At 33.8% G+C, this 15805-nt stretch overlaps 1 protein-coding gene and 1 non-coding gene across 2 annotated transcripts; both read right to left on the bottom strand.

The window, feature by feature from the left end:
• Positions 1-13019: 13019 nt before the first annotated feature.
• LOC125419705 (small nucleolar RNA Z122) lies at positions 13020-13106 on the bottom strand. The gene has a single exon (XR_007238586.1). It is a non-coding gene; the product is annotated as a small nucleolar RNA Z122 (small nucleolar RNA).
• A 293-nt stretch (positions 13107-13399) lies between these two features.
• On the bottom strand, positions 13400-15426 carry LOC107411401 (uncharacterized). Its single transcript, XM_016018980.4, has one exon. It carries the CDS (start codon positions 15093-15095, stop codon positions 13800-13802), a length of 1296 nt encoding a protein of 431 aa, XP_015874466.3. The 5' UTR covers positions 15096-15426; the 3' UTR covers positions 13400-13799.
• Positions 15427-15805: the final 379 nt, after the last annotated feature.

The following is a 15805-nucleotide window of genomic DNA, read 5'->3' as shown; positions in this document are numbered from 1 at the left end:
TTTAGATTGAAAATGAAGAAGAAGATGGAAGGTGAAGGATATTTTATTAATTTAAATTAAATAGAAATATTTATTGCAATTTGTGAAAAGAAATGACACGGGAAACTTTAAAAAATTGTCATTAAATTATCTGGGGTGGTTTCAATTCATAGAAGATTTTCTCCCTTGAATACATGTGTTATTTCTCTCTTTGTGGTTATATATATTAATCTGGTTATAACAATTCATAAATTCGTCTCATTGAATCATTTGATTCATTTGAGGATTTCTTGGGACCAAAATCGAGTCTTGAACCAAACCAAGTTAAGATTTTTTTTTCTTTTTTTTTTTTCAGAAATGTTCTTACGTTAATTTTATTGTTTTTACCATCTGACATTCATCTCATGCATAATTATCTATTTATTTCCTCTGAAAGATTGTTTTTTTTTTTTTTTGTCATTAGTTTATTGCACTTAATGGATTGATTGGTCAAACATGTATTGTTGTGATCCTTTAATCACGAAAAACACACACAAACAAAGAGAGACAAAAAAATATGAAAATTGAGTAGGAAAATATGTATTGTTTACTAAGAAATTTATACACAAAAAAACTTATATAAAACTCTCTCTTCTGGAGTCTCAAAAGGCTTGTGTTGTCTCTAATATGTTGTGATACAAGACTGAAATTGAGCATCTATTTATAATGCTCTCTAGGGTTGAAACCTTAATGGACGAGGCTTTAGGAGAAAAAAGACTGGACCCCCACAATTCTCCCCCTCTAACCGCATTTCAAAAAACTTGATGGTCACCCACCATCTAAACCAGCTATGTCTCCACACAGTTTCAACTTCTTTGGTGTGACAACCTTTGTAAAACTATCTACTGGATTCCCTTTTGTGTGAATCTTTACCAACCTGAACAATTTATGCTTAGTCACATCGCGTATCCATTGATAGCGGATATCAATAGGCTTTGTCCGAGAATGATACATTGAATTCTTGCTCAAAGAAATAGCACTCTGGCTATCACAATGTATCTTGTAGTCTTTCTGCTTGATGCCCAGTTCATGGAGTAAACTTTTTAACCACATCATCTCCTTACCGACTTTCGCTACGGTAGTGTACTTTGCTTCTATCGTGGATAAAGCTATACATTTTTGCAATCTTAACTGTCATGACATAGCTCTTCCAGTAAATGACTTGGAAAGTTTCTTCTTCAACTGGCTAATTTTCATTGTATCTTATCCAACGATCAATATGTCGTTGACATACAGCAAAAGTGCAATGAATTTTCCATTTGGAAATCACTGAATATAAATACACTGATCTATGTCCATCTTCTTGTATCTTTGACTCATCATAAAAGAGTCAAACTTTTTGTACAACTGCTTAGGTGCTTACTTAAGGCCATACAATCTCTTCTTTAACTTGCAAACAAGGTTCTCCTTTCCTGAAACCTCAAAACCTTCTGGTTGCTCCATATGAATCTCCTCATGCAGATCACCATGAAGGAACATTGTTTTTACATCCATCTACTGAAGCTCTAGGTCTAGACAGGCTACTAAACCGAGAATAATTCGTATCGAAGTCATCTTCATGACTGGTAAGAAAATCTTATCAAAATCAATTCCTTTCTTCTGAAGAAAACCTTTAACGACCAATCGAGCTTTGTGCTTCACCACACATCTGTTGCCATCTTTCTTGAGTTGGAATACCCATTTGTTCTTCAGTGCCTTTTTTCCTTTTGGAAGCTCAACCAACTCATATGTATGATTATTCTGCAAAGACTCCATCTCATCTTACATTGCATGTAGCCAATTTTCTTTGTCTTGATGAGAATTAACTTCCTGAAAATTCTCTAGCTCCCCCTCTTTAGGAAGCAGAATATATTTAGATTCTGGATATCTTTTTTATGGAATACGGCCTCGTTTAGATTTTCAGAGAGGTGTACCATCATTTAACTGTTGTGATGGTCCTGCAGCTTTTGGTGTTTGAGTATCTACCTACTCAGTATCCTTTTCTCTCTTCTGTTTTGCTTCTGGTAATTTTCTATGCACCGTCATCATCTGTGGCGGGTTGTGTTGGTGCTGGATCAGGAACAAAATCATGGGTACTGGCACTAGAAGACTTTATCTGCTTCTCAATGTCTTTTATAGTCTGATTTTCTTAGAATACTACATCCCTGCTTCTGATAACCTATTTTGCTTTTGGATCCCATAATCTGTATCCGAATTCTTCATCTCCATATCCGATAAAAATGCATGGAGTAGTCCTTGCATCAAGCTTCTATTTAAGTTCCTTGGATACATGTGCAAAGGCTAAACATCCAAATACTCTTAAATGAGAGTATGAGGGACTCTTACCAGACCACACTTTCTCCAAATGAGAATATAAGAGATTTTTACCAAACCATACTTTCTCCAGAATTTCAAAATTTAATGGTACTGATGGCGATCTGTTAATCAAATAGCAGGTGGCATGAAGCTTCTCCCCAGAATGACTTTGTCACCTTAGCCATACTGGTCATACTTCTGACCTTCACCATAATCGTTTGATTCATTCTCTCAGCTACACCATTATGTTGTGAGGTACGAGGGACCATCTTTTCATGCCGAATGCCCTGTCCTCTATAGTAGGCATCAAACTCTTGGGAAGTATACTCACCTCCATTGTCTGAGCGAAGACACTTCAACTTCTTTCCTGTCTCACACTCTACCATGGCATGGAACTTCTTAAAGTGATCTAAAACTTGGTCCTTCGTCTTCAAAAAATGAACGCACACCTTCCGAGAATCATCATCTACAAAGGTTAGAAAATATCTGTTGCCATCTAGAGATTCCTCTTCCAAAGGTCCACAATCATTAGAGTGCACCAGACTAAGCAACTTTGACCTTCTCATTGAAGAGGACTTAAATAAGACTTTGTGTTGCTTACCATACAAACAATGATTATAAGGATTTAGCACAATATCCTTGGAAATAATGATAAGCTTCATTTTTGTTAAGGTAGATGATCCTTTCTCACTCATATGACCAAGTCTCTAGTGCCATAGATTTTAAGATACCTCTTATTTTGTAATGTTGATGCTATCTGCACAAATCTTCACATGAGTCTTGTAAAATGCTCTACAAATATGTCCTCGAGTGACAACCATAGCACCTTTTGTCATTTTCCAGGTGCTGTCGTAAAAATGGTTGCCAAAGCCTTCCTTTTCAAAGGCTATTCCTAAGAGTAGATTGAGACGAAGTTCTAGAAAATTTCGGACATCCTTTAAAGTGATTATATGTCCAATGTTGGTCTTGATCTGAATATCACCAGTTCCAACGATCTAAGCGAAGCTGTTATTTCTCATCTTCACTGTGCCAAAGTCTCCAGCTTTATATGTTTTGAAAAACTCTACGTGTGGAGTAACGTGGTATGATGCTGCCGTATCAACTACCCACTCGACTTCTTGGCTTGAAGTGTGAAGACATGATTCTTCATCTGTGGAATAATATGTCACTTCTCCTCTGATAGTGACTAAAGTTTCACCATCTTTCTTCGGCTGATTGCTTTTCTACCCCTGCTTTCGCAAAATCTTCCTACAGTACTTTTTCAAGTGTCCTTCTCGGCCACAATAATGGCACTCATATGTTGGCCTCCTTCCGCCTATGGATTTGTCTCTGCTCCGGCTCCTGCCTCTCCCTCTGTCATGACTACCTTCTTGCTATCTCTCCCGTTTCTCTATGACAAAGGCATGTGTTTGATTATTGACAATGTCCTTTCTCCTAGCCTCCTCATTAAATAGGGCATCCGTCATCATAGCCATGGTAAGTTTGCCGTTAAAAGCCGAATTTCTGAGAGAGACTACTAGTGTCTCCCAATTGTCTGGAAGAAAGCTAAGAAGTAAAAGTGTCTATTCCTCATCCCCTAGTTGTAACTTCACCGTAGACAATTGGTTTATCAAGTTCTGAAACATACTAGTATGCTCGGCTACAGATGTTCCATTCTTCAACTTCAAATTCACCAAACGCCTCATCAATAAAGCTTTATTCTGAGCAGTCTTGGCTTGGTACATGTCCTCCAACTGCTTCCAGAGAGTATATGTGTTTGCCTCCTAAGCAACATGATGGAAGACATTGAGTTGATCCATTGTCAGATTTGACCGATCATTTTCCTGCTCATCTTCTTCCATTCTGGTTCTTTGGTGGGATCGAGATTCTTTCCTTCGACATCCAAAGCGTCAAACAAGTCCTTGCAATTTAGAAAATCTTTCATTCAAGGTCTCCAAAGTGCATAGTTGGTAGCAGTAAGCTTAATCATAGCTCCTGAATATGACTTGTCCATTGACATCTTGTTCAATAAAAATTGGAGCTGAATTTGGCAAAATAGAGTCCACCAATGCATCCGAAAAGGTCAAAAATGTCAGGTTTGACTCCTATTGGGTCAAAATCTGAATCTCCAAAAGTTAGGGTCAAAGTGTAATTTCCAAAAGTTCTAGATCAAATTGCAAATATCAAAACTTTTGGAAGAACCTGCAAATACAAAAAATATAGGGGTATTTTTGCAATTTTAAAAAAGCATGGGACTGGTGGTGATGTGGCAGATGATGTGGCAGCGAGCTGGAGGATGATGTGTCACAGCTCAGATCGGCTCAACGGCTCGTCTCTTGGCTCGATGAAGCTTGGATTGAGGCTCAGCTCGGTTCGGGGACTCGGTTCATGGAGCAACTGGCTGCTTGGCTCGACTTCTATGCGTGGATAAGGCGTGGGACATTGATCAGCCCGTGAAAACCTGTATAAAACTTTGACTGGCGCATGGAGACACGTGCAACGACGGATGGAGGTTCGGTTGGGCTCGTTCTCTTCGTCTCGACGAGATCTACCTCCTGGTATGCTTAAATACTTTGTTTGAGCTTTCAAATGACAAATCCTATTTCTGGATTTTGGCTCTGATACCACTTATTGTGATCATTTGATCATGAAAAATACACAAAAACAAAGAGAGACAAAAAACTACGAAAATTGAGAAGAAAAAGATGTATTATTTACGCAAAAAAACTTCTCTAAAACTCTTTCCCCTAGAGTCTCAAAAGACCTGTGTTGTCTCTAATGTGTATTGTGATACAAAACTGAAATTGAGCATCTATATATAATGCTCTCTAGGGTTGAAACTCTAATGAGCCGGGCTTTAGGAGAAAAAAAGCTGGACCCCCACATGTATTTCTAGAATAATTCTTTTTCTCCTTTATATTTTATGGAATTATTTGCAAAATTCGATGGCGGCTTTCTTCTTTCTTCTTGTTGTTGCGATAATTCATTTGCCATGGATGGGTTTTTACCTAATCTCATAGTTCATGCTACAATGTCGATTGAGCGAGTCTTCCTTGTAGTTTTGGTGAGACTAAGAGGAGGAATGTGAAGAAGAAGAACAACATATGTATTACACATGAGATTTCAATAATCATGTAGACATCGTATAGTATATTAAATAATATCTTATTCATTTTGACCATTAGATTAAATAATTTTGAAATAAATGACTGTAATTAAAATCAATAATCATGTAAACGTCATTTGCTACATTAAATAATATCTTATTCATTTTAACCATTAGATTAAATAATTTTGAAATAAATGGCTGTAATTAAAAGTGAACAAGTACTGAGAAAATTTAGCAGAGAATTCTAATCCAATAATTCAAATTCACAAATTTAAAAAATGGATTTAGAAGACTTAACGCTATATCAACGGAACTTGTCAATTTATATGACCTTTTACTTCTTCACTTGCCTTTGATTTGTCATTTCTTCTGTCTTTCTTCTTTTTGATTATTAAAATGTTGCCAGTTTTTCACAAATTGATCTCGTTACTACTTTCCTTCTTGGACTCCTTAACCTTTCATTCATGGACCCTCAGGGCTTCCCTTCTTGGACTCATTTAGCCCTCCTTAGTTTGGGTTCTATTGGGCTTCCATGATCCAAACAAGGCTAGTTTAAATTGGGACTTGTACATTGAGCCCAGAACTCTTTGAGCCTTTTTTTTTTTTTTTGTTTAAATGGGGCGGGGGTGGGGGTGGGGGTGGTAGTGTTTGGAAGTTTAGAAAAGATAGAACACAAAAAACCAAACAAATTACACAAAAATTTAATATTTCTAATTATATTAAAAAGGAATATGAATACATAAACAGCATGCATATATGTATATATGTATGAAGAAGAAAATAAATACAATAACAATTATTAATTTCATGGCGCATTGGAAACACCATAAAAAGAAAACAACATTATTAGAAACTAATAAAAAATGTTTAATAAAACTACAAAAAGAAAAAAATAAAAGTAGTAATTTTATTTTGCTGAGTTTTGTTGAAATATCTTTATATTTTTAGGTTCAATATATAAACCTCATTTTTCATTTTATTTTCAATATCACCAATATATTTTCAAATTTTCATAAAAAGTAAAATATAAATTCAATTGTAATTGATATTTTGCACATTTACGTATGCTCAATTTATATGTGAAATGTTTAATATTTATTTATAAAAGAAGCGACATTTCAAGAAAATATGATGTCTAAAGGAAGATTTTTTTTTTTTTTTTTTTTAAGTATATAGAATTGAATACTTTTGAAACTCACAAGACATATATAAGAGGGGTAAATAATTTTCTTTCTTAAAAATAGCTTTGAAAGACAAAATTTTCAAACTGTTTAGCACGTGACATCATTGCTCATGAATTTAGGATGTACACAAGGACAACACGACAAGCAGCAATTCAAACAGGAGCGCATGAGCACGTGCATAACACGTGCCTTGTCCATTCAGTGTGGTCACGTGCGCCACCGAGCCTTGGAAGTTGAAAGAGCCTAAGTATGTACTACACCTTACAAATACCACGCATGATGCACGTGTCAAGTTCACATATAAAATTGCATGCGACGCAAAATGGATTTAAAGCACAGAGAGGCTGTGCATTGGCTCGTGATTATCACGACCGCACTTGCCATGTGGAACCAATATGCTTTGAATTGTGGTGTTCTTTGGGCTAAGGAGGATATGGTCTTGCACTCATCGCATAAATCTTTTTCGGTTTTAGCAATTTTTTTTTTTTTTTTCACTTTCAATAATCTTTTTGGTCATCAAATACTTTCTTCTAGCTTTTCAATACTTTGACTCTTACAATTAGCATATAATCTCTTTATTAATGATACAATAATCTTGAATCTTTTTATCTTTATTTTGGAGTTCCTATGCAAAATATATCTTATGTAGGTGTATATATATATTATTTATAATAATTTTTCTTTTTAGTTTAATATTTTAAATTTATAATTTTTCAATTATAAATATAAATAATTTATCAACTGAATTAATAATTTTTATATATTAAATATGGATAATTTATCAATTGAATCAACTTCATTTAATTAGGTTTATATATATATGTGTAGCAAAATATGAATACTTAAGAATTTAAATTTTCTATTTCAATATAAAATAAAAAAATTAAATATGAAATTCTTAAATCGATTTCCTACTTAGTGGTGCTTTAATTATATATATATATATATATATATATATTGGCATTCTTATGATTGTAGACTATTTGCATGTAATGTATCTAGTCCAATTAACCTAACATCTACTCGCTTCTAATAAAAAGCATTGGCTTTTTTTTTTTTTTAATGAATGATTCGCGATTCGAATTAATTCATTTTCAAATTTAGAAATGAAAAGCGGAAAAAAAAGAAAAAAGAAAAAAAAAAGAATATATTCTACTATTTATCTTAGTGATTGTTTTAGTTAGGGCAATTGTACATGTATCAAATTCAAAAATAAGCATACAAGAATTAAAAATATTTTAAAAAAGATTAATCAACCAAGCATACATCAATTAACTAGTGTGATAAAATTATCTCAACCACTTCACGAAATTTTTAATTGGGTTTAAAAAGAGTCACTCACAATCAAACAGGAATCATCTTAAAGCATAAATTACCAAAATACAACCACCAACTACCAAATCATAAATGTAAACAATAAAATGGCTTTTCTACATGTTCATTATACACTTTTATCCCTTCTCACACGCAACCAAAAACACGGCCATAAATAAAGGTTAGTTGTTAAATTTTATGAGCTCTCATTACTCTATCTACTTAAAAACTAAAGTGTGTGCACTACTCACCCCAAAACAAAACCAAAAAAAAAAAAAGAAAAAAAAGAAAATACTAATTGTGTGAACTCCTTAAAGGAGGATAATTAACTATGCAAGTTAAGATTCATGTTTTAATTCTCTTACTTCTTGATTCAATAGTTTAGGACAAGATTGGCTAATTGAGAGTCGATCTAAACTTGTAATTAGCAAGATCAAGGAGATCCAAAATCATTAGAAAGTTTCTTTGCCAATGGAGATCCAAAACCATTACAAACCTTTTTTTGGCCGAAGAAGGGGTGTATTTATAGGAAAAAGGGGTAAGGGTCAGCAAGAGTCAAATTTTTATGCTCACCCAAAAAAAAAATAAAATAAAATAAAATAAAAAAGGCTACTTTTGTCAACTAGGTTGGTCTTCCTGGTCAAGTTAACCAAGTTCAATATGGAAACCAATTAACACGTGGTAAAATCAATTTGCATAATTTTGAAGCAATGGAAAAATGAAAAAAGATAATCAATATGCATCATTGACACCATAAGTCTATGAACCAATTGGCCATAGGATAAGGGGCTAATTAGATCCAGAGGAATGCTTTTATACTAGAGCAGGTGGATTTGTAATGACTGTGAAAAGTATCTACTTTGTAAATAAAAATAAATAAATAAATGAAGGGATAAAAGCTTAAAATAAAAAAGAAAGTAAAAGATTTTGAAAAATGTGTCTAGCTTAAAGCAGTCACCTTTTTTTTTTTTTTTTTTTTGGCTTATAATACACTATTAACACCATCAAATCCAAATGACTTTGTAGCAAAGTTGCAGAAGATCACGCAATCTCTATTGAAGTCAAATACAAGTGATTTAAATGGAAAAAGACTTGATGGGTCATATCCCAAAATATTAATCACATCCATGATAATTATACCATGGTCTTTTAAGTTAATTAGTTTCAAATCAAACTTGAATTATAGAGCCATTAATTTATCATCAATAGTCGTTCTCCAATACTTCATGTAGCAATGGTGATAAGCATTTAGCTTTGGAGATTCTAAATTTGATCAAGTTTAGAGGAAAAAATAAATAAATAAATAAATCAGTCATCCTCCCCTAATCAACACTTCTAGCTAGTTGGGTAGCTTCTCTAATAAATCAAAACTACTTTGATCATACTCTAACTTAATAATTATAGTAGGCAAACACTAGAAACGCTTAATTAGTAGGTACTTTTTCTTTTTGGATTTTGAAATGAATAACAATTAAGAGAAGAGAATTAGTTAGATTTATGTTTTATATTTTTAAGAAATCATCATTAATTTTTAAATTTTTTTTATATTAATCAAAATATATTTATTTATTAGTTTTTATTAATTAATTTTAATAATTTAAGATAAAAAGTTAAAATTAATACTTTATAATTGAATAATATTGTAAAGCTAATTTTTTTTTTAATTAGAAGAAAATTAATAATAATTTTTTAAAAATATGGAATTTAAATATAAATATGATAAAATCGTTAATGTTGAAATGAGAATTTTACAAAATGAAATGGAATCAAAGAAAGATTAGGGAAAAAAAAAAGAGAAGATACTATGATGTGACAAGGAGAAATTCACATGTCCCCACGGTGGAACCGATTATACGAATGCAAATTATATGGCTATCAAATCTAACCCTCTAAACGTAAGGACAGGAATATTTCCCTACCCATTTTAACTTTGGCCATCCAAAAAACCCAAACCCTCCTACTCACTTTTTCCTCTTTCAATAAAAATATACAGATTTTTACCAAAAACTAAAAAATAAAATATAGAGAGATAGAAAGGACAGCTCAGCATATGAAAAGAGGGTAAAAAGGGATTGGAAGTTAGGGAATCTACGCAGAGCCAGACCTCCTACTGTCCATTTGCACGTTCTTTCATTCATACCCCAATTTTCCAGCCTTTGCTTTGCAGTCTGCCTGAGTCACAGTGATGAGGGTTTTTATTTTTCCTTTTTATTTTTATTTTTTTTTAATTTTAAATTGTTTTTGGATTGCACCAAATCTGAATTCTATTAAATAAAACTTTATTTCCTTTTCAGCTAATTTTGCTCACATGCTTTTGAAAACCTACTGCAACTATTTAATACCCAAGTGGTTGGTTTTCTATCCACTCCACCTTTGCTTAGAAATCTTATAAACATTATTAATAAAAATACTCTTACAATTTCAATCAATTAGATATTGGTTCTATAAGAACCCCAAATACATTATTAGTAAGCTAAAAGGGAAACAAAACTATCAAAATGGTAATATAAGTAAATGATTTCTACAAAATGCAGATCCAATATAGTCCAACAATTCGGATGAACTGCAAAAGCTCATAAATTGTGATATTTAATGGGGTTATCGCTCCTAAAACTATTATTGACATTTACAATCCCCAGATCCAATTCAGTCCAACAATTTAGATTGCCAAAGTTGGCTCCTAAAAAAATCATTACAGTCTCTAATATAATGTTTAATGTCAAAATAGTTTATAATAAAAAAGAAAAAAAAAGATTATACACTCCTCATAATATAGATAGATATCACACTGCATCGAACACACGAATTTTAAAGTAGACATTTCGTAAAAAATACCTAAAATTTGTTCATCACACACAATTTGATTCGACCTCAATCCAAAAAAGATTGAGATTGAACGAGCACTCTGGAAAGGTATATCTCAAACACAAAACAAAACAAAGTGGGGGGCATAACCCATCTCACATTGTCATGAAAATACAAATGGGACAAAATACAGTAGGGTCCCAAGGCAAAGGGCAAAAGACCAGGTCAAAGAAAACACACTCTAAAATCTGAAACATCCAATTCAAAACCTTATAATAATTAAAAAATAATTATAAGATACATCCAAAACTCCCTTCAAAACCAAAAGACCCTCCTGTCCCTCTCTCAGGAGGGTAGGGGGCCTTTAGAAAAGGCCGAGGGCCAACAAAACGCCAATCATATATTATATAATTTTTTTTTTTTTGGGAAAAAATTTATGAAAAATGATATATAATATGGTTTTTAGAAAGTGTTTTGGAAGGGCATGTGGAGTATTGCTGAGATTTGGATCAAAAAAATTGCTTGGCAACAGCGTAACGAGAAGGAATTGGTAGAAGAATGGCCTAAAATAAACAAATAATAGGGGAGATTCGTGGGTGGTCTCCCATGTGCCCAACAAAACAACCACACCATCTGCTCTTGCCAGCCCAAATCCAAATTATACTTCTACTTTAATAGTAATCTCTTCATTCTTGTGGACATCAATCTCCTAATCTATTATTTGATTGAAAAAGATATTGGACAAATAATAATAATAATAATTGATAAACACCACTAAAAAAATAATAAATAAACAAACAAAACTTACAAACCTTTCTTGGAATTTTTTGATGATGTTATTTGTTATCATACATATAATGTTGTCAATTTCAGTCGTTCTCATTGTACTATCAATTTTCATAATTAATTATGAACTCTAATGTTTAATTTAAATGTTAAAAAAAAAAGCTGATAAATGAGGTGATTTTTGCTTAAAATTTGTTTTCTACAACCAATTTCATCTCAATCTTCCAAGCGAATTTTATCGTCCATCCCATTTTCTTTCTTAATTTTCGCATTCATCTCTAAAATCATACTACAGGATATCCTTAGGCTTTGAATTCTCACTTACCAAACATATCCTTTTTATGATTTCCAAGATTAGGTAAGATTGATAGAGGTAAGAAATTATAAAATGACGAAAAAGTATTAAATAGTAAAATTTTTGGTTGATAGATGAACATAGGTAGCCAAATATTTGAAATACTCAATCATTACTAATAGATAGAAGATAACAAATAAATTTAAAAAAAAAAAACATAATATAAATTAGTCAAATTATAATCTAAAAGTTGTAATAAAAGCCAATAATAATTTAACACAAAATTTCTCACCATTTTATTCTTCCTATTTTCTCCAATCAAAGAGGAAAAAAAAACTAATGAAAAGGACTTGTAGAATTTGACGCACCATTTTTATCTTACTGGATCAAGTAAATTTTGAAAACCATTGAAAAATTATTTTAAGATGTCTCACAAGCTTCTTCAAAGCAAAAACAACTCTAGGTTACCTTGTTTAATAATAATAATAATAATAATTAATTATTATTATTATTATTATGTGTTTCTTCTTTTTTTTTGGGTGAATATGTATTTCTTCTTTTGAATCTAGTTAGAATCTACAAACCCTTTATACATTTTGAGTATTTTCTTTTTTTTTTTTTTTTTGGTTCATTATTGAAACAAAATCAATATTTACTTTTGTTAAACTTCTTAGCTTCGAAAAATATGCATATTTCCATAGGCCATGTATATCGTTACCACTGTCCTCAAAATATCATTACAAAAAGTCTTGTCTCCATTCAATCGACAATACTCATCACCAAGTCGTACTTCGGTTAATTAATTAATTAAACCCAAAAAGTATGATGGTTAAAAAAGGCGTTTTAAGAAGTCCCACAAGATCTAAAATTTCTTCTCATTTTTACCCCAAAAGTCTAACCCATATTTAAAAGACATTTAAAGACGAAATCTAATTTCGCTCTGCATTGATTAATGGAAGCACAACCCAAAAAATAAATAAAAAGAAAGAAATAAAAATTTATTTATTAGCATGTGAAAAGTTTAATATTCTATTAATAAAAAGTCACAAAAAGGTCCCACCAACCAGCCAGCCCTCGGTACCCCACTAACACCCCAAATTAGGTTTTCAATATATAATTAAAAATTAAAAAAATAATAAAAAACAGATTCCAAAAACAGAAATAAAAAAAGTAAAGAAAAAAAAATGAAAAAAAAACGTTTTTTTTTTATTTTTTTTGCTAAAAAAATAAAAAGCTTGGGATCAGACTGACGTGCAAAAAAATAATCAGCAGAGCTGGCAGCCTCTGATAATGTGTTTGAATCTTGGCATCATTTCCCAAACTATCCCCCACCACTAAACAACAAAATCACCCAAAAAATAAAATAAAAAATTGTAAATAAAATAAAGTAATAAAATATTTGTTAAAAATCCCGGATGAAAAATAAAAGTTCCATGGAAAGTGACAGATTAGATAAGCTTCAAAAGAAGCCTAAGAAAAGCTTGTGACTTTGAGAAGACCCACAAACTATTCAGGCGCGTTTCCTCACGCTCTCCAGATATTTTCTCCATGTTTTTTTTTTTATTTTTTCATGGAAGTGATCATGAGGAAAAAGATGAAAAGAAGAAGAAGACGAAAGCAATGAAAACAGATGTCCTCTGATAAAAACAACAATCTACTTGACAATATAACAAATCTACTTGACAATAGCTATTTTTTTTTTCTTTTTAACCGTCAGAGAAATTAGCAAAGAAAAATAGTAGCTAAACAAAGAAGAAAATTACCAAGAATTATAAAAACCATCAAAAATCTAAAACCCCACCCCCAATATTTACATGGCCTTAGCGTTCTGTTAGGCAAAAAAGAAGCGAATTTTTTTTAATTTTCCCTAGCGACCCCTAATAACAATGTCTGAATAAAAGAAAATAAAAATTAAAAAAAAAAGCCTGTGTTAGAAAAAGACGTTATTACCCTCTCCTCCCTCAGGTGGTCTGTTTCTTTTCTTCTAGTTCGTCTTCTTCAGCTTCTGCTTCCGTCAGGTTCGGTCAGTTCGGTTCCTGCTATTACTTTGCTGTCCATGACCTTTGCTACTGTTCCCTCCGGTTCCGCTTCCTTCTCTTTTCTGCGGCGAAGAGAAAAGCTGTCCGAACCCAAACACGGAGACCGTTTTCGAAGACCCTCTGAGCGAACAGACCGGAACATTGAGAACCGGAGTGATCCGTACATTAGCCGAGTAGGACCTCTCCATTCCTCTGTGCTTGAACCTCGGACCGCCATTGAAGCTGCTCGGACTGCTTGAGCTTCGTTCGAGACTCTGAAACACTATTTTCCCTGAAGAGTTCATTCTCGGGCTGTCCACCGAAACCCCCCTGCTCGTCACCCCACTGGATTCTCCCACCGGCCGCCGAATCGGACTCCGTCCCATCCTCGTCACATTTGTCGGATGGTCGATCAGCGATCTCTGATTGTTATCTGCTGCTCTGGGCTTCACCATTCTCATTCTCGGCGGGTTCGGGTTGTTCGGATTCCTGTGGAGGCAAATGGGGTTGGCGTTTGGCTTGTCGGAATCGAGTGAAAGCCTTGGGAGATCTTCGTGCTCGTGGCCTGAGGAAGAAGACGAGAGCGAGAGTCGCGAGGAGGATATAGACACCGATTCGCAGTCCGAATCCTTCAACAATGGTTGGCTCAGAGAAGCGTCTGAGGATGAAGACGACGAAGACTTGGAGCTCCGATGGAGGAAATGCTTCAGAGATTTTGGGGGATTCAAAGAAGAAGAAGAAGAAGACGTCGTTTTGTGGCTTTCGTTCTTGGAGTTCGAGAGCTTCTTCAACCCCAACAACTCCCTCCACCGACTCGAACACCTCGGGGCTTTAGGAGAGAACAAATACGCGTCCGTACCGGAGATTTCCGTCCTCCTGCGACACTTCACAGTCTCCGGCGACCTGATCTCCGATTCCGACAAGGCATTCGGAGTCGTTATCATCGTCGTAGTCGGCTCATTGATCGAGGGCTTGACGGACGATAGATGAAGCGGCACGAGCTTACCATCGGAGAAGAGCTTGTCAGCAGGAAGCATAGCGACCGGATCTTCAAGTCTGAACTCGAAATCACCAACTGAAGCCTCCGGATCTGAAGCTTCCGGTGGATCTACCGGCTTCACGGCCGGTGAAGAGGGCTTCGACCCAGAAAGCTTCAAAGGGTCATCTTCGGGAAACTCGCGGCTGAATGAGATTCGAGGGCTTAACCATCCGTAAGAAGGGTATGAAGCTGGTGTGCAGTCGAGGAAATTCTCCGGCGACATCCCTATGTTGTTCACACATGCCGACGCCATATCTGATCGGTTTAAAAAAAAAAAAAAAAAAAGATAATGCAAGAGACGGAGAGTATTCAAACGGGCTAAACCACAGTCACAGTCGCGGGAATCACATGATCGGAAAATGCCGTGTATTGGGAAAAACAGAGAGATTGAGAGAGATCTAGAAAGAGAGAATTTTTTAGAGTTGGCGCTTTGCTAGGGTTTGGAAGCTCATAGATGTGAAATGTTTTTTATTTTTTTGGGCTGGTGGGTTGTGTTTCACTTTTTCTCTCTGTGTCAAGGACTGGGGTACACTCCAATATGCCATATATAGCAGTGTAAATTAATAGAGCTGCTCCGCTAGGGCCACGTGGCAGTGTTTTATTTTTATTACTTTTATTAATTTTTTCTTTATTTTTTTTGGATGAATATTAATTTTTTTTTTTGGGGTAAAAATTTGGATGAATTTATTGATCTTGTTAGTATTTGCTAGATATATCGTATTAAATATTGGTATTTTTAGATGGCAAATTTGGGATCTTTGCTTTACATATGATTTTACTTAATTATACAAACCAATTTCTTATCTCCATTTTCACAAATTTGCTAAAAATTCTTCTTTATTTGTGCTTTCCTTTTTTATTGCAACATGTTGATTACTCTTTTTTATTTTGTTTTCTTGATTTGGACAACTATCACTAATTCATGATGTGAATTTGTGACATATCTTAATTCAAAGTTTTCTT

Source organism: Ziziphus jujuba, chromosome 11, assembly GCF_031755915.1.
Source record: "Ziziphus jujuba cultivar Dongzao chromosome 11, ASM3175591v1".
In the NCBI taxonomy this organism is placed as follows: Eukaryota; Viridiplantae; Streptophyta; class Magnoliopsida; order Rosales; family Rhamnaceae; genus Ziziphus; species Ziziphus jujuba.
The sequence above is the reverse complement of the archived record's forward strand: the minus strand, read 5'-3'. Positions and strand labels throughout refer to the sequence as shown.

Excerpts from the sequence above, each read along its gene's own strand:
- LOC107411401 (XM_016018980.4), bottom strand. The coding sequence starts at position 15,095 with ATGGCGTCGGCATGTGTGAACAACATAGGGATGTCGCCGGAGAATTTC.